The 22,154-nt window shown below is 60.3% G+C and overlaps 2 protein-coding genes across 12 annotated transcripts in view; both read right to left on the bottom strand.

The window, feature by feature from the left end:
* CACNA1G (calcium voltage-gated channel subunit alpha1 G) overlaps positions 1–4,389 on the bottom strand; it is a 107,581-nt gene extending 103,192 nt beyond the window's left edge. For 9 of the 11 annotated variants that reach the window (XM_052688064.1, XM_052688060.1, XM_052688061.1 and 6 more), the window contains exon 1: positions 3,822–4,388. In XM_052688064.1, the coding sequence (XP_052544024.1) occupies positions 3,822–4,063 (242 nt within the window). In that variant the 5' untranslated portion in view covers positions 4,064–4,388. Of the gene's footprint in view, positions 1–3,821 lie in introns of all 11 variants that reach the window. The other 2 variants (XM_052688063.1, XM_052688062.1) reach the window with 1 other exon arrangement.
* An 8,846-nt stretch (positions 4,390–13,235) lies between these two features.
* Positions 13,236–22,067, bottom strand: SPATA20 (spermatogenesis associated 20). The gene is made up of 16 exons (XM_052688070.1): positions 22,021–22,067; positions 21,007–21,135; positions 20,807–20,871; positions 20,219–20,373; positions 19,967–20,110; positions 19,534–19,729; positions 19,331–19,461; positions 19,148–19,252; positions 18,799–18,873; positions 18,489–18,701; positions 18,191–18,383; positions 17,537–17,705; positions 17,063–17,271; positions 16,797–16,996; positions 16,628–16,708; positions 13,236–14,578 (listed from the first exon to the last, which is right to left on the bottom strand). The coding sequence occupies exons 1-16, from the start codon at positions 22,050–22,052 to the stop codon at positions 14,408–14,410; spliced, it is 2,268 nt and encodes a 755-aa protein (XP_052544030.1). The 5' UTR covers positions 22,053–22,067; the 3' UTR covers positions 13,236–14,407.
* Between the last annotated feature and the right edge of the window lie 87 nt (positions 22,068–22,154).

Raw genomic sequence — 22,154 nt, forward strand, 5'->3', positions numbered from 1 at the left:
CTCTCCTCGCTTTGCGGGTTTCCCCCTGGGGGAGCGGAGCCGTGCCGCGGGCAGCCGGGACCCCGCGCCGGATGACATAACAGCATGGGCTCGGCCCTTTGTCTGCGCGCCGAGAGGGAGGGAGGGAAAGAAAGGAAAAAAGAAAGAGAACTTCTGGAAGTCATTACGGTTCCTCCGCTCCAGTCTCCTTTTGGCAGACGGCCCCCCCAGCCCTCCCCCAGCCAGGCTCGAAATGCCAGCCTATGATTTTTAAATGAGAAAAAGCTGCGCTCTACTCCAGCGCTTGGATAAACTCCTACACAAACTTCCAGATGTGACACAACCGCCTGGAAGGGGGAATTCGACGACGGATCTTCTGTAAAAACGCACGTGGAGAGAGCGGAGTGGCGGCACCGGATGGATCCGGAGATCCCCGTTGGGATGCGCGCGTTCCCCGGGTTGGGATCGGAGCTCGCGGCGCCGCTCCGGGGCGGCAATGAGAGGAGCTCGGCGGGGAGCGCTGCCCGCGCGGCGGGGATGAGGCCCGGTGCTATTTGTCCCCTGGGAGCGGGGAATAAAAGGGAAAATAATCATAATAATAAAACCCACGTTCGGCCTGCCCTTGCTAGAAGGCGACGGGTCCTGCTTTTCCCTGAGATCCCCACCCAGCTCAGCTCGACCCGTCCCAGCCCCTTTCACTCCCGAAGCCTGGGGGGACGCGAGACCACAACCTCGACCCCGCAAGAGCCGCGGGTTGGGGGCTTCCGTGCTGCCCACCCCGAGCAGAGGCTGCTCAGCAGCGTCCCGGTGCCTGTGGGGGTCGGCAGGGCTGGGCTGAGCGCGGGCTCAGGTGGAGCAGAGCAATTCCGACCCCTCTGTGGATTTCTCTGACCCAACGAAACATCTCTTTCTGTTTGAACCTCTCAAAAACAAAGCACTCCAGTTCATTAAATCCAGAAGCGAAGCGCTGCACAAACGCGCTGAACTTCAAAGACCAGTGCTTGTGCTCCCGCCTCAGCACACCCAGATCCACACGGCCCTTATCTCCGCTCCACAGCTGAGCCCTCAGAGCTCCCGGAGCTCCCGCGCAGCCCAGGCACATCCCCACGCCGCCGGGCGCACAGACATCCCATGCCGGGCAGCGGCACCCGCCTCGCCTCCTCCATCCTCGCTCTTCAATCGGGGCACAGCCCCCAGGAAACAGCCTCGCCTCTGCCCACAGCAGCAGGCTGGCGCAGACCCTGCTGTGGCCTTTCGTCCTCCCCTCCCCAGCAGTGCTTTCGCGTCATAAGAGAAACCCCAGTAATTGGTTTCCCCCACCCCCCATAGGCTCCGTTTCTCCCCAGCACCCCTGCCTGCCCCCGGTGCCCGCAGTGCGGAGCGGCGACCACTCAGCACATCCACCCCATCCCCTTCCCTGGGGCCAGGCTGTCAGCCCAAGACCACAATGGGGCGAATGGGGAGAGATTGTGAGTTTTGAGGTTAAAAACTTGAGGTTTGGTGCTCTGGAAGGTTCAATGCCTGGATCAGAACAAACTTGACAATCACTTTCTTGCCCTATGGGAGCTCAGCGCAGGTCCCCCCATCAGCCAGGGAGAAGCAACTGCCCAGGCAGAAGATGCTCCACATTGAACCAGGGTGGAAAAGTCCAACACACAGCCCATCAGCCACAGCCCTGTCCCTACTGGGGACAGAAGCAGCATCCCACCGGCTCCCAGTGCATGGGGATGTGGAAAGCCCTGGGACAGGCCAGCCCTGGGGACATGGGGGCAGTGGGACGGGCAGCAGCTCCGGCATCCCTCCCCACATCCATCAGCTGTGTTAGCACACAGCAAACTGCACCACGGCTGTGCCAAGCCAGCAACCCACACGACCACACCATCCATCCATCACCTGGCTGAGGGGCAGCAGGGGACATCGGGAAGGGCGAGCACGAGAGCCCTCAGCTCACCCAAAGACAGGTGAGAGCAGAATGAGAGCCCACAGGCAGCCAACGAGAGCCCCTCGTCAGCTGTCAGCCCCACGGGCCAGCAGGGATTGTGCAGCCACGTGACCCCAGCGCTGCTGCTCCTCTCCAGAGCAGCTGGTGGCAACCAAGACCTCCCAGCGACACGAGTGGATGTTTTTAGCACTGAGGCACGATTCCTAGAAGATGACAGTGCGAGAAGAGCCGCTTTTCTGACCCAGCATAATAAGAACTATGAAAAGAAAAACCTAAAAAAATAATAAAAAAATATACATAAGCAAGCAAAGGACTTGGAATGCAGAGAGCTGAAGTGATGGGCAGGGCTCTGCTCTGCCTAATTGCACCTCAACCACGCAGCAAGGCATGGGATGCGGGCACACGCTGTCCAGAGCCCCCTCCCTCCCCGCACGGAGCCTGCGGTCCCCTGGGGCACACAGCAGGATCCAGCCCCGACCGCAGGGAGGAGGGGAGGGGCTGCCGCAAAGCCAACCAAAAGCACGCAGGTGTAAACACCTGCTTCCAAACAGCACCATTAGGAGGGGAGGGAGAAAAGGGAGAGTTTCAAAGCAGATTTCAGTCAGTTGTCATAAACGCTGTTAGTCAGAGGAGGCGAGAAGGCACAGCCCTGCAGCCGGCCGGCGCTCTCTTCCCAGAGAAGAACGCCTCGCAGAGTTCCCAGATTTCCTGAGGTGCTGAAATCAACTCAGCTCTCAATTGCTTTGCAGGTACAAAAGAGATCTGGGGGAAACTGCGGGGAGCGTTCGGGACTGGGAAGAGAATCTTGTTTTTCCCCTCCTGGGGGCATTCTGGAAGGAGGCAGCCCTCCCAGCAGACACTTTATTGCTGCAGCCCAAGTGCAGCACTGTCACAACTCCAGCAGCCCCTCACTACTGGTCCCGAGCTCAGCCCCACGGACCTGCCAACAGTCCCCATGAGCACAAGACTTACATTGCGGCCCTCTGTGCCATATAACACATCCTCCCTCTGCCCAGGCCTCTCCTGCTCCACATGTGGGGTTTCTGCCCATCCACACGGCCCCACAAGTTCCCATCCAGCAGGCGGAGGTGGCTCCCATGCACCATCCCTGCCAGGAGCCGCTTTATCTCAGTTTGCTTTTTGTCTCTGCAGATAATAAACGCAGCCGGAGTTCGGGGATGGCAAAACGCTCGCACTGCTGCAAACCGTGTGCCAGCTGCAACTCAGCTCCGAGGGCTGCTTTACAGGCACTGAGACCGCGGCAAGAAGTGGTTTTTCTATTGTCTTTTTTTTTCCCCCCCTTCCCGTTTCTGAAAGCTTGAAGTTGGCTACAGCAGCTCAGACACAGCCTGTGCAGAGCAAAACAGAGCTGGAAGGAGACTGGATGCCTTTGTGGGGCTACAGCAAGCAGCAGCCCTGGCCCCCACGTAGCCGGGGGTACCCCGACTGCCTGCCCTGCCCGACCCCTCAACTCTGCGAGCACAGCCTGGGTTGGGGGGGACCGTGAACCCTGCCCGGAGGGATGTGAATTATTTAGGGATCCCAAAGCCAAGCAGCAAACCAACCCCCTGAACAGCCCCCTCCCCCCCACCAGTAGATTCCTTAAAACCCTCAGGGAGAGCTCGAAACGGGTAAGAAACGGGGTCAGGGAGGAAGGAGGGTCCTGCAAGGAAGGACGCTGCGGTCGGGACCCCTCGGGGGGTGGATGAGGAGGGGGGAAAAGCTGCAGCCCTGCTTCCCGTGCCCGGGGGTCGCGCTGGGCGGGGAGCCCCGACCCTGGCAAACTTCGCGGCCGGACAGCGCGGTAGGGCCCCCCCTGGAAGAGCAGCCCCTTCCCCAGCCGCTCAGGGGACCCCGGGGAGCCGCGCTCTTACCTCGCCGCCGCACCTGCAAAGGATACGGGTTACAGACCAGGCGGAGGCACCAGCTCCGCGGCCGGCTCTCTTGGCTCAGGTAGAAGAAGACGACGGGGGCCAACGCCGGGTAAGGCAGCGCCTCCGCCTCCGAATCGCCGCTGCCGACCTCCCGCTCCCCCGGCCCCGGGCGGCTCCCGGCCCCGGACAGGTCGTTAAGGCGGATGAAAGTCTTGGCTCTTCCCGGCTCCGGCTCCTCGTCGGCCGTTCGCGGTCCATCCTCGTCCATCCTCCGGCGGGCGGCCCCGGGAGGGGCCGGGGCAACGCGGGGAGAGCCGGGGGGGCGTCTAGAGGGGCGCGGCCATAGCGGGGCCGGGGGGCTGGGGGCTGCGCCGGGGCGGCTTCAGCGGCGGGGCTGCATGACCGGGAGAGCCGCTGTCTCACCCCCCTCCGGGCCCGGGGCCGGGCCGCCCCCCTCGGCCTGCCCTGCCGGCTGCGGGCTCCGTAGCTCCTCCTCGCCGTGCCTCCGGGGGGCCCGAGCCGGGCGGGCGGCGGAGAGGCGGCCCCCCACCGCTCCCGGTGCTGCCCCCGAGCCTCGGGGCGGGCCGCCTTAGGGGCTGCGCCTGCCCCCTCCGCGCCCCACCATCTGCCCGGGCCGGGGCTGCTGCCGCCGGAGGATGCTCCCGCGGGCGGCCGCGCCGAGCCGTGCGCTCCGCACAGCTGGATCCCTCACTCCAACTTCAAGTCCCGGCTCCTCCTCCTCCCGCGGCCAATAGGAGCTCACCCCCGGCCCCTCCGAGCGTTCCCATTGGCCGTCGCGCGTGTCCGTCAGGGCGGCACAGCTGGACGGGCAGCTCGCTCCCTCGGCGCGGCTGGACGGGGCGCACCGCACCGGTTTGGGGGAGGGGTCGGGAGGTGACGCTCCTCTGGGACGGGGTCGGGAGTGCGGAGCACTGGAGGAGAGGGAGGCGTCCCGCGCGGCGCTAAACGGAGGCAGAGCCTGGCGGGACGCACTGCAGCTCCGGGAGAGGGGAAGGCGGTAAGCGGCGGGGGGAGGATGCGGGGCACTGGGAAATCGCATCGCCGCCCCTCCTCGCTCCGAGAGGGCAGAGGAGGTGGGCAGCAGCCGAGGGCGGCAGAAGCTGCTCTGAGGAGCGTGCAGCCCCGGTACCTCCGGAGGTTTCCCCGCCCTCCTTCGGCCGCAGCTCTGAGCCTTGCCTTGGCACCCCCGCCCCGCTGCAGGGCCCAGGGCCCCCTTCCGTTTTCCCCGCTCCGCATCCCGCACCGTCCCCGAACACACACAGCGCCACCGGGATGGGCTCGGGGAGGGGGGGTCACCGCCGTGTCCCCGCTCGTTCCAATCTCCGGCACATTCCCATGACCCCCACCCGGCCCGACTGGGAGCCCCGCGCTGGGGCAGAGACGCTCCGACGGGCACCGCCCCGACCGCAGAGCGGGGGGAGCCGCACCTCGGGAGCGGCGGAGCTCCCCCAGACCCCCGCATCGAGGACGCGCCCGGAGCTCCCTCTGCCGGTGCGATGGGAGCCGGCCCCGACGGCGGGCACCGCGCCGCGAGCATCCATCCCGCGGGGGGTTTGCGCCAATCGCTCCGAACGACCGCAGCTCCCCAGGCTGCGCCAAGGCTCTCCGTGCTTAAGGCATCCCGAATCTTTAAAAACAGTGTTTTTCACCCCTTTTCCTTTAGTGCTCAATGTCACTTTCCTCCACATCACATCCACACGAGCACCCCCCGCCAGCAGCTCCATCCAGCCCCACACCGCCTGCAATGGGAGCAGAGGGACGGCGCTCACCTCACCCCAAACGCCCCTCTGGTCCGGGTCCCGCTGGCCCGGTGGCACACTCCATCTTGGATTCACAGCCCGTGCTGCCCAGCCCAGACAAATGACACGTTTGTTGGCACAGCATCAGGGCCAGCCAGAATTATGCTGCAGAATCGTGAGATGATATCCAAGGAGGGGGAGGGGGTGCGAACCCTGCAGCCCTGTGCACCATCAGGGCGGCCCCCTGCAAGCCCAGGGCAAACGGGCACCACAGGCCCACGTGTCACCGAGGCGTGGACAGCAAGGGAGAGGCTCCATTGATTCCCCGTGTTTCTGAGGAGGGGATGGGATGGCGCTGCCCCTGCAGAGCACAGCCTGCTGCCATACACGCAGCGCTCACATTCGCATGGCAAGGTGCACCTCAGATCAAACAGCCCAGCTACCTGTGTCCAGCCCAGCACAGCTGCTTCTGATCCTGTTCTCTTTGTACCCCAATAACATGCAGATGGCCTTTGTGTCATTCTGTTTATTTAAATGGATTGGGAGCAAACATTTTTTTAAAAGCTGAGGCTTTGAGCCTGTAAGTGGGTTACCAGATTATACGCCGTCTCCATTTTAATTACACTTGGCTCATTTTGTTTATTGCATACATTTTCAAGAATTACGCTCACCGTGAGAATTGGAAGCACTTTGCTTTAGGAGATACCTGCCCTATAAAGGGACCCAACATCACACACAAGAGACCACGCGCACCTTCCTGTCTCAGAGCACTCTCCTTCCAGCGAGGGTGGAAAAAGAAGAAAGGCTCTGCAGAGCCACGTATCCTCTCCCTTTGAAAGGCAACATCTGAGCATCAGGAGGATGAAGGCGGCAGCAGCACAGCAGGGTTTGGGCAGCTGCGTGCTACAGCAGGCAGAAGGGCAGCGGCGCTCACTGCCGTCCCCACACCCCCCTTCTGTAGAGCAACTCCTACAAACAGAAGCCACCGACAAAGCCATTGCCCACAGTGAGGACAAGGTCCTGCCCCATCCCTGAGCATCACCAGGGCACCATTCACACCCTGCCAGTGGGAACCAGGAGAGGGGAGAGCAAGGGGAGGGCGCGTGGCTGCAGCCCGGCCAGGAGCATGGAAAGCAGCAGAAGTGACCCCGGCGAGCAGAGGTGCACACTGAGGGACTTAGGATGCAAATGAGAAGAAATTTCAGTACAGCCTAAGAAACTATTGAGGTCACATTCCCCTCGCACACACAGCCCTGGCCTCCTAATTATACCAAAGATAGCACAGGGGAGAGCGATGGGGTGAGGTGGGGACGGGCAGCGGCCGCCTTAGGGCTGTGCTGTCATAGCGGCTGTGCTGACAGCACGTCTGGGGACGTGGTTAGTGGGCCTGGTGGGGATGGTTGGGGTTGGTCCAGGTGACCTTGGAGGTCTTTTCCAGCCTTATGCTGGAAGTGCCATGTCCCCAGATCCTCCGGCAGACCGCCCGCAGGGGCGGGGGGTGCGCACCATCACAAGGAGGGGAGGAGGCCACAGCCCCCAGCCCAGTCCTCCCTCTGCCACTCCGTGACCATTCTGGAGGAACCCACCACATTTTGCAGGTGCTTCTAGGAAAAGCACGTGAGCGATGCTCCACGTCAATGGGGAGCTTCAGAGGAGCAGCCTCACCACGGGATCCGCAGTCAGCCATACAGGAGCTGCGTGGAGCTGGAATGGGAACAGCCGACATCTGCAACTGCTTTAGCAGGAGGCGGATTGAAGACAGCCCCAACTGAGAGGCTCCAGCCCTGCGAGGATGCGACGCCGTTTGTGAGGCTGCTGACAGAGAGCTGCAGTAGCTGTGGGTGATTTTAATAAGAGGGGATAATATTTCTATCGGTTCTGGGAGCAGTGGATTGAACCCATACCAGCATCCAGTTCAGGTCTGAATCACGCTGAGACACAAAGCTCCTCTCACACCTCAGAACAGTGAAAGCACTCGTCTCTCCCCTGGGTCAGCTCCCACCAAGAGCCCCGCATTCGCCACCCCCCACTGCACCCCAAACCCCAAGGCTGGGAACCGCCCTGGAAAGGCTGCGAGAAGCCATTACTCCATGAGAGTATAGGAGGCTACAGGCAGGGCTCCGTCTTTTCTTCTAATGAATATTTTTATTATCTCTCCTGATCTTTATTAAAAGAGGAGCCAGGCAAGTAGTTGGAGGGAAAATATACTACAGCACAGAGCAGCACCGCTGCGCAGAGGGACCGAGCGCGACCATCGCCGTCCTGTTGATGCACGGAGCAGAATTAATAATTCTGGCTGGGGAGCAATTAGTTCGGGCTGATGAGCTGCACTTTCCCGTGTGATCAATGGTTGCACCTCCACTTTTTGCTACGCCATCAATCCGTGCCCAAGGGCCGGGTGCTGGAAGTGCTGCGTCTGCAGCATGGAGCCGCTGGGCACGGCTGGACCCGGCACGGAGGGGGCTGTGAGCTGCAGGAACAGCTGGGGCAGCGGGTCTCAGTGTGACTGATGGGGAAAGCAGCTTCCGTGGCTGCCCCCCTCCCTCATCCTTTAGAAGTCCTGCTTTCCTTAGCGCCTGCCTTTACTTTAGAAGGAAGGGAATCATTCTTTAAAGGCTTCATCGGGCTGGGTGTACGTTAGCAGCAAGACCCCATATCTGACCCTCAGAAGGAGCAAGAGGACATCAGCCCACAGAGACAGGCCTCTGTGTGGGACTGTGGGTTGGTCCCCCCTGGAGTGCAGCCCCACACCCAGGCCCTCGGCCCCAAAGCCCAAACATGGCACAGAGACACAAAACGCAAACAGGTTCATTGCAAAAAGAGTGACAGGGCGTACCAGAGTTTTTTCTGCTGCTTCACCATCTTTTCTCCCAGACACTCATAGCAGCATTGCACTGGACATTGGCCCTATACAATTTCTGCAGCACCTGCAGCCAACACACACAGCAGCAGCTGCAGCTCTCCAGCCAAGAGCACACGGCCCAGATTTTCCCCACTTTCCTCTGAAGTGCTGGTACAAAACACAGCTTTCAAGGAAGAGACAGCCTTCAGAAAGGGGGAAAAAAAAAAAACCCAGCTGAAATGCAGCCTTCTGCTGCTGCCTGCCTGAGACAGCCCCATCTGATGTGGGCTCTCTGGGCTCGTGGGCTGTGCAGAGAGCTGGCCCAGCATCCCACAGCACCACACCATGCTGAGCCCCACGTGCAGCAGCCTCCAGCCCCATATCTCAGTGCTGCTCTGCAGACTCCCACTTTACAGGGCTGGGTTTTGGGCAAACAACCTCTGCTGGCCACATGCATACAGCTGCAGTGCTGCAGTCCCAAACAGATGCCCCAGTGGGACATAGCAGGGGTTTGGGGCCATGGCACACCTCCAAGCCTCCCCAAAACCTGCCCCAAACCTCCCAAAAATCTGCATCTCTTGCTTTTTCCTCCCTGGATCTGTCAGCCCTCGCTCCCCACAGCCTCCCCCCCTGCATAGCTCTATGCTTTCATCTGGCTCCCATGGAGCACGTGTGCCAGGAGCGAGCAGCACGCCAGCAACACTTCTATCAGCGCTCCCACTGTAATTGAATCTTCAAATCTTGTCTGACAGGAACAGACAAGAGGGAAATGAGACGCTCGCCGGCCGTCCCCCAGCACGGCGCAGCACTGGGATGCCCACAGGCATTGGTCCCAGCAGTGCTGGGAGCGCTTCCAGATTCCCCAAACACAACAAGGCACCGAAGTTGGTCAGGGTGATCCCAGAGAGGAGGGGTGCAGAGCTGGACTGGGAGAGAACGCAAGGCTGCTACAACAGGGGGGCTGCAGGGCTCAGATCTGAGCTCTGGGTTGCAAAGCCCTCACTCAGCACATGAAAGAGGAGCCATGCAAATTGCACAAGCCACCCTGCAGCCCTCCTGAGCAGCTCCAGAAAGGCAGTGTTCAACTCTCCACCCCAACAGCACGTGGCAGGCAGAAGCAGTCAGCGGCGTTCCCACCTGCGCATCCCAAACGCAGCAGTTACAGGAGGTTCCACCACCCCTAGGAGAATCATCGCCCCAAACTCCTACCTGCACAGCCAGAGGATGCCTTCACCCCACACTGAGCGACTCAGGGGGGTGGCAGCAGGAGCAGAACTACAGCACTGTACGACACCACCTGGAGAGCACTAATGGGAGACAGGTGGTGGTTTTGGGGGTGGGGGCCTGCAGGTGAACTTCATTATGCCCCACCTCACCCTACCGTGCTGTGTGGGATAGAGGTGATGAGGTCCCACCCCTGTCACGGCCCCACCCTGCACTGTGTCCACCGCAGCCCTTTCCTCGTGCTGAAGTCACGGCTTCCCCCGCTGGTTGGGGTGCAAATGATCCAAACGGTTTTGAAACAAAAGAATATTAAATGGACATGGACGCGTCCCTGTTCTGCAGCCGCTCAGCACCTGAGCCGCCCCCACCGGTGCTGCCAGTGACGGCGGCACTCACAGAGGGGCCCCTCCTGTGCCAGTTTTCTTCCCAAAGCATCCCAGCAACAGCCCTTGATGTGGAAGAGATTTTTTATTGTTTCACTTCTTTTTTTTTTTTTTCTTTTCTTTCTTTTTAAGATCTCTGCTGGGAAATCTTTGTAATTAATGACCCTTTAAAGTAAAATATAATTAAGAATAATGTGGAGCACGCCGCAGCAGCTCGCGATGCCGGGGGAAGCGGGCGGCCGAGCGGCTCCGGGCGCAACGGCACTGCCGTCATCGGGCACCGATGGGGCCGCGGTTCACCGAGCGACGCATCGGCGGGGACCCGGGGCTCCTTGTGGCTTTGCTTTCCCGCAGGTGCTGCGGGAGGCGGCCCCGCTGCTGCGCTGGGGAGCCTCGGGAGGAGAAGCGCTGCTCCCTTGCAGGCGGCCGCCTTCGTGCCGAGCCTCCGCCAAACCCGAGCGCCCCTTTGCAGGAGCCCGAGCGCCGCAGAGGCGTGAAAATGAAGGATGGCTCATTTAAATTTAATGCTGATGAGGAGATCTTCCTTCTCCTTCCAGCAGAGAGCAGATGTTCCCGTTCCACGTAGGCACTGCCCCAGCGCGAGCTGGGTGCTGATGTCACTGCTCCTAGGTGGTTCGTTGTCGTGCTACAGACAAACCTGACATTTTCCCTTTTAAAGATACTTTGGGATGGATTCCGGGTTCCTGGCACCGAAAACATCCCGGCGGAGCTGTCATGGGGATGCTGTCCTTACAGCTCCGAATTAAACGGCACTTCGCATTTTCAGCAGCGCAGGCAGCAGATCGAGCCCAGCCCGGGCGGGCGGGCAGGAACGGCAGGGCAGAAGCACGGCAGAGCTCAGCCGGGGGCTGATGGCACCGCACGGCCTCGGTGGTGCTGCGGGGGGAGGGGGGGGGGCGATTTATTTCATTCTTTCCATATCTGGCTTCTATCTGTCATTAATGTTATATTGCATAAGCGGAGATAAATGTGAATGGAGTTAATACCCACGGAGCATGATGCCGAATATTCATGTGCTGGCAACCAGAACGAGGAGAATGTGAATCTTTATTACCAGTGGAGTTGTTAAATATTTATATTTTCTGTTTGAGACGCACTGTGACACGTGAAACTCAATTACAATATAACTAAAACCCATCCTAAATTATAGATAAATGGCAGCAAACAAAGAGAAGAAGTTTGAAGTTCAATGTGCACAGCCCTGGGGGAAGAAACAATCAGACAGTCAGACAGACAGACAGACAGGTCTTTGCTCACAGCCCAGCTCCAGGAGCTGCTCCTGTCTCCTGTCCCTCACCAGTACCAGTCTGCATGCAGGAATGGCCTCCTTTTGCCAACAGATGAACTATGTGTCACTTAGTGAAGAAAACAGCAATACGGGAGAAAATTAAAGAAAGGCGGAGGACTTTAAATTAAATGTGAATTACTTCCCTCTAATCCCACTCCTAATGCTGCTCCCTGCTGCTGCCGTGCCTTCGCACCGTCCTCCCCAGCAGTGCTGCCCATCACAGCAGGATGCTGCCCAGCACTTCAGTCCTGGTCTACTCTTTCTAAGCAAGGTTTTGCTCTGCCATCCCTGCCATCCCCTGAGGGGCCTGAAAATAGCTTTGTCCCCTTCTTTCGGCCTTTAGTTTCCATTCATTCACCAAAACGCTGATGCCTTTTCTTGCCCATTTTCCTCCCAGAGAGGAACAGCAGCTCACGTGGGCCCGCAGCCCTGCTCACACACACACATCCCCGGGCTGCTGCCCAGCACAGGGCCACGAGCAGCGCCTGCACTGAGCACTGCGCAGCCCCCGCGGCCATGGCACCCACACCCCCCCCCCCACAGACATCCCTGCCACCGTAAGCAGTGCTCGGGTGCAGCCCAGGGCCCTGGGATTCATCTGGGATGAGGGGGACGCTTTTAACGGGCTGCTATAAATATTGATGGGCTGTCAGCCATGAAAAAGGACCCTTCTCCCATCGCGTTGCTGTGTCAGAGGGGAGCGGGGGGTCAGGGGCTGCTGGCAGCACAGAGCTCTGCATCTCCTCCTCTCCCACTGCCACGGCCCCGAAGCCGCCGCAATGGGATGCACAGCCTGTCTGCTTTGCTGAGAGCCTATCGATTCCTCTGCCCGTGCTTCACCCCAACGTATCGACCCAATCTGCTCTCTGTAACTCAAACTAAATTAGCTGCCTTAATCCGCAGATAATTGCGGCGAGCCCGGCTCTGCCTGTCCCAGATTCGCAGGTGGTGGGGACAGGAAGGAGATGTGGGGACAGCCACCTACAGCCACAAACGGGTCCCACACCCAGGTCCACCCAGCAGCCCCCAGCTTCTGCTGCCCTTCCTCTGTGCACCCCAGAGCCCCCGGCCCATCCCAGCCCCATGGAGGCAGAGCCCTCCTCCCCAGTGCAGGCATCTGCAAACATCCTCCCCCGCCTTCTGTAAAGCCTCCAAAACACACATTTAATTTAGATTTAATGCAATAGTTACCATGGTCAGTAAATACCAAAACCATATTAGAGGATTAATAGCCGTGTCACGGCCGCCTACCACTGCCTAATCCTGCTCTGAGCACACGCTCCCCTTCACCAGCAGGGAAAGCACCACCCCACAGCCACAGCACCTGCTCAGGACCACTCAGTGCCACATGGGGCAATGGCCCCCGGGACGTCTTGGAACAGGCAAAGGGCAAACCTGCTCCACAGCAGCACCCCTACAGCCCCCCAACCTGCCCTTCCACACCCAGCTCACGCTGATGCTCATTGCCTGCTCAGACACCGGCAGTTGGGTGCTCAGGTGTTGCCTAATTGCCCACCCACACATGGAGCAGCACACAGCACGGAGCCCCAGAAGGGGGTGGGGGTCCTGCTGCCCCCCCCACAGCCACGCCATCCCCGATGGCAAACAGCCTCCGCAGCCCCTCTGCATTGATGTCACATCAACACAAGGATAAAAAGGGATGGCAAAGGCAGAGAATGTTAATTAGAGGGAAAGCCTCATTAAAACAGAACCGCAGCCCCAAGGGTGCAGGAGGGGGACAGGAAAGCACGCCACAGGGAACAGAGGTGCTGCATCTGTGGGCACCCCGTGGGGCCGTGGTGGGCTGCATCGCTCCCCATGGAGCAAATGGGATGCACTGCTGTGCCGTGCAGTCATGCGGGTGCCGTGCAGCCCCAGGGTGAACCCCATGTCTGCCCACGCACAAAGTACAGCATCACAAGTGCCACAGCAGAGTTTATTTGTCACAGAAAGCTTTTCCTCCTTTTCTTTTCTTTTCTTTTTTTTTTTTTTTTTGGCTGCTCAGCCCAGTTTGTCCTCACAGCTCCCAGCACAGCTCTGCCCAGTGGCTGCAGAGGAAAATGTGCCGACATGCAGCAGGGAGTAGGGAAAGGCACCTGCTGCCCATGGCACGGGATGGCAAAGCACCCCACACCTCTGCTCTTTGGGGACAACTGTCACCATGGGCATGGCCACCTCCAGGTCCCCAAAGTGTCGGTGTGGGGTGGATGCACCGATCTGCTCCAAGCACTGTGGGGATGTGGAGCATCACTTCAGGAGTCACATCAATCCCTGCAGCAAAGGTGTCCAGTTAGAAAACAACAGCAACTTGAAAAGCAAAGAAATGAAAAGCATCTGCCAAAGGCAGCAGTTTGCAGCTGGGCTTCCAGAAACACTTCAGTGTAAAAAAAAAACAAAACAAAACAAAACAAAACAAACTCTCTTCTTTCACAAGCACAGAAAGTATTCACAAGATGAGGTGCAAAATTCCTCTTCGACTTCAAAGGCATTTCTCCTGGCCCGGTACCCAGGCCCTGGCAAGGCCCCTTGGAACGTCCTAAAAGCACAGCTGCTGGGATGGCAGCACCCAGTGGGCATCGGGTTGGGTGGGACACAGCGTCACACGTTGAGAAGCAGCCTTTGGGAGCTCCCTGTGCAGGCCGTGCCATGCCTCCGTCCTTGGCAGAGCACAGAGTCGTGTTGGAAGCGCTCAGGTTTGGTCTCGTGCAGCAATGGGAGCAGCAGGCTCTGCATGCCCCAATGTAACTGATGGACATTACAGACTGCCCTGCCATGGAAAAGTACCATTGCCATCCACAGGAACACTTCCAGAGGCATTTCACCCTGATCTCACCCAGGAGCGTTCAGCAGTTATCCTGGGTTGCTATAGGAACCTTAAATAGTTCTTGCATCTGACTGCTGTGTTAACACTGGGATTTGTGTTTGCTTTCTCTTCCCTCTGCAAGAAGAGCCAATTGATGAGCACAGGTGCAGAGGGGGCACCAGCAGGGCCACGCAGCCCCCCATGGCACCACGGGGGTTCAGGGTGCCGGGACTCATGCTGAGCTCCAAGGTCAGCACCAGCCCCCCATCCCTCCTGGTGGGACACCGGGGCTCAGGCGCGGAGCAGCTCCTGCAGTGCACGAGGTGAGGTGACGGGCAGGGAGCAGGTGAAGTTGCTGCAGACATAAGCAGTGGCTTTGCCCTCCTTCCTCTCCAGGGAAGAAAGGAATGGCAGCTGGCGGTAGAGGAATCCGGCACGGTCTCCATCTGCGAGCATCAGCACCTGCGGAGGAAGGAAGGGGGGCTGGAGCAGCACGGCGTCACCCCCTGCAATGACTGCCCTGCTCCCACAGCTCCCCCAGGCATGGCACAGCAATGGGCCCGGGGCTCTCAGCAGCACTGGGAGGATAAGGACAGAACCGCTGGAATAATGAGCTTCTTTGGAAAGCAAAACATTTGTTCAAGCCTCAGGCCTTGTGGGCTGACAGGGAAGGGAGCACCCGCAGCCCACCTTGCTCAGCCCCTGCCTGGCCCTCAGCCTGCTCCCCCTGCCCTCCTCCCTCTCTGCCTTTGTCTGGAATTAATTCCAGGAGTGATTAATTACCAATTCATGTCCAATCTGAAATTCATTATTCATTTTTCTCACATGCTCCCTAAGGTCCTCTTGCGGGGCCAGGATAAAGGCGAGCCGGGGAGCTCGCATGCTGCAGCTGAGGAGATAATGGGATCCTCCATAATTACCCTAAAGACCATTAATAGGGCCGGGATCTCAACCAGGATTGTGATCCGGCCCGCCGGCCCCAGGGCGAACACAGGCAGGGAGATGGCAGCGATGGGGGTGGCTGCATCTGGTCACACTGATGCCCTGGGAGCAGCACAGGGAAAGCAGGCAGTGCCCAGCACAGCAGCACCGCGTCCCAGCACAGCGCTCCTCCGTCCGCCAGCCCTCAATGCTGCTTTATCATTGGCTTCTCATTACAGCGAGGATTTCAATGTGAGGTTTGTAAGGAATTAATTACTGGAGCGACCTAATTAATTGCGTTCCCGCAGCCCGGGCTGGCCTCCAGCGCCCTGCCAGCACCGGGGAGCGGGGGCGATGCTGACGTCTCCTCCAGCCCCGATTCCCAGAGCAGCTGCATCCCTGAGGCTGCGACTGAGGGCTGCTGCTGGGGTGGGAGGGAGGGAGCGGCCGAGGGATGGGGTAGGAAATGCAGGGGCTGCACCTTGTGCCCTGCACAGCCAGCAGGGGCGGGTGCAGGAGGCACTGAACACAGCCCACGCCAACCTCGGTGTCAGACTCGGGTCTCATCTCCCAGCGCACAGATCTGTACAGGGGGCAGCTGCAGAACAAAACCGGCTGTGGGTACGAGCGTGGCACTGTGTGAGTCCCAGTGCGAGGGCCTGGGGATGCCCAGCTCTGCGGCGCTGTCTCGCTGTCACCCTCCATCACACCCTGCTGACACTGAACAGCGCAGACCTCTGGGCCCGGCCGTGCTGACAGCGGGGAGCAGCAGCTGTCAGCACAATGGGAGCGGGGCTGCGACATCCCATCTGCTGGAGACAGGCTCAGCACCACGTGCTGCAGGAACTGCAGGGCGAGCTCAGGTCCTACAGCTCCCATAGGACGTGCATAGAGAAGCAGACACACGCCCTATGGGACCACACCTGGCAGGGAGCTCCCTGACACGTTCCCGAGCAAGAAGGAAACTCCTACTTGCTGCAAACCCCATCCCACTCGGTGCCCAGCTTGTTCCAGCTCTGCATCCCACAGCACATCTCCTGCCTATGCCCAGCCTCAGCCTCCCAAACAAACACACTGCTGTGCTCCTGGAGCCATCGGCTGTGCCCCCTCCCAGGGCACAATGGGGCACCCGGAGTGGCTGTGGGGAAGGTAGAGGGGAGCTCCCAGCAGCACGGTGCTTTCCAAGCCTGCAAACTGGGTCACCCAACTGTAATCCTTCCAAGGAAGCAAGAGGAATCAAGGCAGAGCAGAGGGGGCTCAGACGCAGCACAGGGAGCGAGGCACTGCAGGGACGGTGTGGGGAGGACTGATTGTTGCATCCCCACGGAGAGGGCTCCTGTCCCTCTGACACCATCACTGACTGCTGCCAGGCACTCACAGAACAAAGCCTCCATGGGCAGCTGACACAGAGACAGGCAAGGGAGCTTCTGCTCAGCCTGTCCCAGCTCACCCCAGCTGGGTTACAGAGGGACACTGGTGCCTTGGCCAGGGGATGCTACGGCCACGCTGGGGATACAACGGGATTGCAACAGCTGCAGGGAGTGTGGCTGCAGCCGTGAGGACAGAACAGGGACAGGCTGACTGCTGTACCTTGTTGGGGATGAAGGTGGAGTGCACGCAGCGAAGCATCTCTTTGGTGTCCTCTCCTTGGGGGTCCCCACAGATCACCACCTGTCCAGAGGCAGCACAGATACAGAGGGCTGAAGTTCCGTGTTCCCACTCCTGCACCCAGAAAGGAGGAGGGCACACCAGCTCATACCTGTTTGAGGGTGTGATGGAACATGGCAGTGGCCCGGGCCATCTCTGGCAGGGCCAGTGGGATCTTCTGCAGCCTCTCAGAGAAGGCAGCCAGGATCTGCCCAGCTTTTTCCATCCACTCCATGTGGCCAGAGTACGAGGCTGCTCGGAGTAGGTTTGTGACAGTGACGGAGTTGGCAGCAGGCTCTGCTCCATCCTGGTCTGCAGGGGACAAGGTGTCACAACCAGCCCAGCACCACCCCTGACCTGCCCAGGGTCCCCACGCACCATCCTTCAGGCGCAGCAGCAATGAGGGGTCACCAGCCTCACTGGAGAAGTACGCAAAGCCTTTGGGGTCCCAGAAGAGCTTGTCTTGTGTGTGCTGGAGCTGCAGGGCCCACTCCAGCCAGCTCTGGTCCAGCGAAGCTTCATAGAGGTCAAAGAGACCCTGAATGATGAAGACGTAATCCTCCAGGAATCCATGAATGGGAGCAGCACTGCAACAGCAGGGGGGACAGACACCAGTGTCTGCAGCCCAGCAGGGCAGGCTGGGGGAAACTCTCTGCACTGCTGTTTGTGACCAAGGAGACACCACCTTGCTTGGCTGCCTCCCGAGCTCAGCCCGAGCTCAGCAGTGGCTGTGCCAAGGCACCATATGAGGGTAGTGCAGGTCAGCAGCAGAACAGAAAGGCTCCTACCAGCTCCAAAGACAAGAAATGGAAAGGATTTGGGCTGAGCGACACTTCTTGCACCACCACTCACCTCTGCTCCACCACATCGGCCTCGCCACGGTAGCAGCTCCGCAGCAGCCTGCCGCTGCCTGGCTCCACGAGGTGCCTGCGCACAAAGCCAGCCGCCTGCGCTGCCCGGCTCACGTACTCCTGCTTGGCCAGCACTGCTCCAGCCTGGGCAAAGCCTGAGATCATCAGTCCTGCGTGGGCACAGGGAAAGCTCAGGCACAAGGGAATGGCTGGGTGTCACACATTTTCCTCCACAGGATGCTTCACACAAAGCTCATGCTCCCTGACATTGTAACTGCAGGCCATCATCTCCTCTGCTCTCTTCCAGCCTCCCAGAAAGTCCCTCACTGAACTACCATCCAGAGAAAGGCAGAGCACTGAAACCACAGCAAGATCTCAGCCTTTGCCTGTGGCACAAGCTGTGAGACTTGGCTCTGCGCTGTACTTCCAGCTCAGGCTGCAGGCACGTCCCACAGGGACAGGAACAGCACCCCATTCTCACCCTGCTGATATGTGGTGAGCACAGACCTCAGCCCCATCCCTCCCAGTCCTGCCAAGCAGGCTGCGCCAGGGAAGAGTTTTGCTGCTCTCTGCTGGCAAGAAGAAAATAAAAAAGCCCAACACAGCATTATTTCACACCAGCAGCAGCCGCACAGACGGCTGCAGATCCACGCACCGTTCCACGAGGCCAGCATCTTGGTGTCCAGGTGGGGCCGTGGGCGCTGTGCCCGGGCTGCCTGCAGCCTGTGCCTGCCCTCCTGCAGCACAGCACTCAGCTGCCCCGGCTGCAGCCCAAAGCGCGCGGCTGTCAGCTCCGGGGAGGAACGGACAATGAGGACATTCTTGCCCTGCAGCTCCTTATGGGGGTCCTGCAAGGAGAGCTCTGCTCTAGGAACATTGCCCGGCCCGCACGGCTTGGACCCACGTGCCTCGGGTGCAGCAATGCTCCCGGTGAGGTCTGCACAACCCCTCACCTTCCTGGGGCTCACATTGCCGTCCTCCTTCACCCCGTAGTGGTGCATGAAGACATCTCCCAGGGTTGTGCCCTCCGCAGCCCCCTCCACCGGGTCAGGGAGCAGAGCCCGGACCTCCTCGGCTGCCCACACACAAAAAGCTCCTTCCTGCTTCTTGCTGGAGGCGGCCGTCGGGTAGGAATCTGCATCCTCTGCACTGTAAAAGCCTCCGGTCTGGGGAGGAAACAGCAGAGATGTCCGGCTGTGGGCACAGCCCTGCAGCACAGCACTGCATCCCAGGCAGGGTAAGTAAGTGACCTGGGGAACACACCTGGCTGCCCAGGTCCCGCGAGGCGTACAGCAGGATGTCGGCAGCAACGTCGGCAAAGAACTCATCGCCAGAGATCTGCAGGGGAGGTGAGGCGGTGATCACTGCTGTGTTACAACGGGCAGGGGGGAAGGAGACACAGCAAGAAGTAACGGGGCACGGAAAGAGCTACAAGGGGGAGAAGTGCTGGGCAAGGATTTTAAACACGAGGCACATTTAGAGCCTCACAGGCTAATATCACAGACCTGAACGGCACTCCTGCCTGCACAACAAACGCTACAGATGGGGAATAGGGGAGTGCTCTGTGCCCACTGATGGGCAGCCCGAGCCCTGCAGGAGCTCACAGCCACACCTGGAAGGCTCTGCTGTACACAACTGCCAGCTGCCCCTGGTCATACAGCATCTTCTCAAAGTGTGGGACGTGCCAGTGTTGGTCAGTAGAGTAGCGATGGAAGCCCTGTGAGGAACACACAGGTTTCACCATCGTGCTCCACCTGCACATTGCTGCAGTTAAACCCCAGGGCACTCCTCCTACCTGACCAATGTGATCGTGAATGCCCCCATGTGCCATCATCTTGAGAGTGTGCAGAGACATCTGCAGGGCACGAGCCCCTTCTGGGGTTGTTCTGTGCAGAGCCCAGTAGGTGAAGAGGAAATTCAAATTCACTGAAAGACAGGGACAGGCTGCAGAGTGAGCTCTGTGCACTGGCCAGGCTCAGCCACAGGGACCACACTGACCTGGTGTGGGGAACTTGGGGCTCTGTGAGAAGCCGCCATACTCCTCGTCGTAGGAGCCGGAGAGCTGCTGGAAGCAGGTGGTCAGCACCTCCAGGGCCGGGGGGGCTGCCTGCTGTGTGCCGACCCGGGACAGGGAGTGCAGCGCTTCCAGGATCCTCTGGCTGCTCTGCAGCAGGGCCTCCTGGTTCTGCCTCCACTGAGCGGCGGTGAGAAAATCAATGCTTCCTCTTCTTGCCTTTTTTCTGCCTCCCAACCCAACCTCTGTCTGCATTTCTCAGTGCCCTCCCCCTGCGCAGCGCATCCCCATCCCCACCCCCACTCCATCCCCACCCTCACCCCCATCCCACCCACCCTCCTTCAGCCTCTGCTTCCCGTGGCTGCTCCCCATCGACACCACCCCAATTCTGAGCACCGCCCCCAGCTGCCCGCTGACCTGCTCTGCGATGCGGAGCAGCACGGTCCGGAAGCCCACATGATGAGCGCTGTCCTCAGGGGGGAAATACGTGCCCCCAACAAAGGGCTTGAGGTCCGGAGTCAGCCAGACGCTCATCGGCCACCCCCCGCCGCCACTGGTGGCCTGGGGGACATGGGGCAGAAGGATCTCATGGGGGGCTCCTCGGGAACACAGAAAGGAACCTCGAGAAAGAAGGGCAGAGCGTGCCCCAGCCCTGCCGCGCTCCCCCACCTGCACGAAGGTCATGTACACCTTGTCCACGTCCGGCCGCTCCTCACGGTCCACCTTGATGCACACAAAGTTCTTGCTCATGATCTCACCGATCTCCTCGTTCTTGAAGGACTCCTCCTCCATCACATGGCACCAGTGGCAGGTGGAGTACCCGACTGAAAGCGAGCGCAGCACGCAGGGTGAGGCCACAGAGCCACGGAGCAGCCGGGATGGGTGCACAGGGACACCACACTGCACCGCCCCACCTCCACCCCGCTGCCTGACAGCGGAGCCCCAGCACCCAGCACAGCCCCTGCTGTGCCCACCGCTCTCTGGGGCACAGCCTTTCCCAGCCCCACGCCCCAGCACAGCTCTGTGCCATACAGAGTGCAGGAGCAGCACAGAGGCATCCCTCTGGCTCACCTGCTGCTCTGCACTCCTCAGCTCTCCCAGGACAAGGGCCTCGGTGGCCACGATGGCCCCTGAACGCAGCCCACCTTCCAACAGAGCTGTTATGGCTCTCAGTGGGAAGGAATGAGTGCCGGGCAGCCTCACCCCGCAGCTCATTTACGACTGGGACACATAAAGGTACACCTGGCTGCCAGTTACCTGACAGGAAGATCAGCTTGTTCTCCTGCTTTGCTTTATCAAAGGCTTCCTGACCCCACGGGTACCTGCAGAGGACAAGGAGCAGCCCGTGGGGCACAGCTGCCATCAGGGCCCACTCTGGAGCTGCACATCAGGCAGCAGCCTCCTGGTGCCAGCCCTGCTAGGGGAGGATGAGGAGGAAGGGCTCGGTGCGCTCTCACCAGTCCACAGGGTTGCGGGCGTGCTGCTGCAGGTACGGGGACTTCTCGTAGATGAGCCGGTTGGCGGGGCGGGCCGGGCTGCTCCTCCCGGCCGTGGCCATGGCCATGCTGCCCGCTAGGAACACCGGCCTGCAGCACGGGATGTGCTCATTAGTTCGTTCATTCACTCGTTAATTCACTTTGTTGCCCACTTTGTTGCCCACGGGGAGAGCCCGATGTGGGGTGCTGTGTCCCCGGCACGCTGCACAGCCAGAGCCCTCGTGAAACCAGTGAAACCCCTCCTGGGCTCTGCCCCAGCGTTGGGAGGGGGACAAGGGGATCCTCCTGGTGCTGGGGTGCACAGAGGGAGGGGTGCACAGGTATGGGGGTAGCAGCAAGGGGTGCAGGAAGGGCACGTGGTGGGAACACAGTCACAAAACAGAGGATATAGGAGAGATGCAAAGGGAGTGCAAGGGGAAAATGCAGGGGGGAGGAAGGCAGGAGGAGATATAAGCAGGATTTAAGGGGATGCAAGGGAGGACGCAGGATTTACAGGCGTGCAGAGGGTACAGAGAGGATTCAGGGGAACGAAGGAGGCACACGGAAAAAAGGGACGACGCAGGAGATAGCAGGAAGGATAAGAGGAGGCGCAGGGAGCTCTTCGGGACACGCAGAAAGGATGCAGAGGTCTGGGAGGGGGTTCAAGAGAACGCAGAGAATACGGAGAGGGCACGGGGAGGATTCAGGGGATGCGGAAGAGGGGCAGGGAGTATCCAGAGCAGTGCACTGGAAGCGGGTAGCACTCCGGCAAGCAGAAGGGGCGCACGGAGCGGCACGGAGCGGCACGGAGCGGCACGGAGCGGCACGGAGCGGCACGGAGCGGCACGGAGCGGCACGGAGCGGCACGGAGCGGCACGGAGCGGCACGGAGCGGCAGGCAGGGCGCTGCAGGGCGCGGGGCCGGCAATGCACGCTGTGCCGCAGCGCTCCCCCCGCTCGGCCGCTCCCAGCTCCGTCCCCCGGCTCCCCCCCATACCTGCGGGCCCTGCGCAGCGGCACCGCGAACATGGCGGCGGGGGAGGGGCGGAGCCGGGCACCAAACTGCGTTCCTGGGGCCGCCCCCGAGCCGAGCCGAGCCCGCCCCGCGCGGGGCGGAGAGAGCGGTAAGAG

This window comes from Tympanuchus pallidicinctus, unplaced genomic scaffold (assembly GCF_026119805.1).
Source record: "Tympanuchus pallidicinctus isolate F22 unplaced genomic scaffold, pur_lepc_1.0 scaffold23, whole genome shotgun sequence".
Classification (NCBI taxonomy): Eukaryota; Metazoa; Chordata; class Aves; order Galliformes; family Phasianidae; genus Tympanuchus; species Tympanuchus pallidicinctus.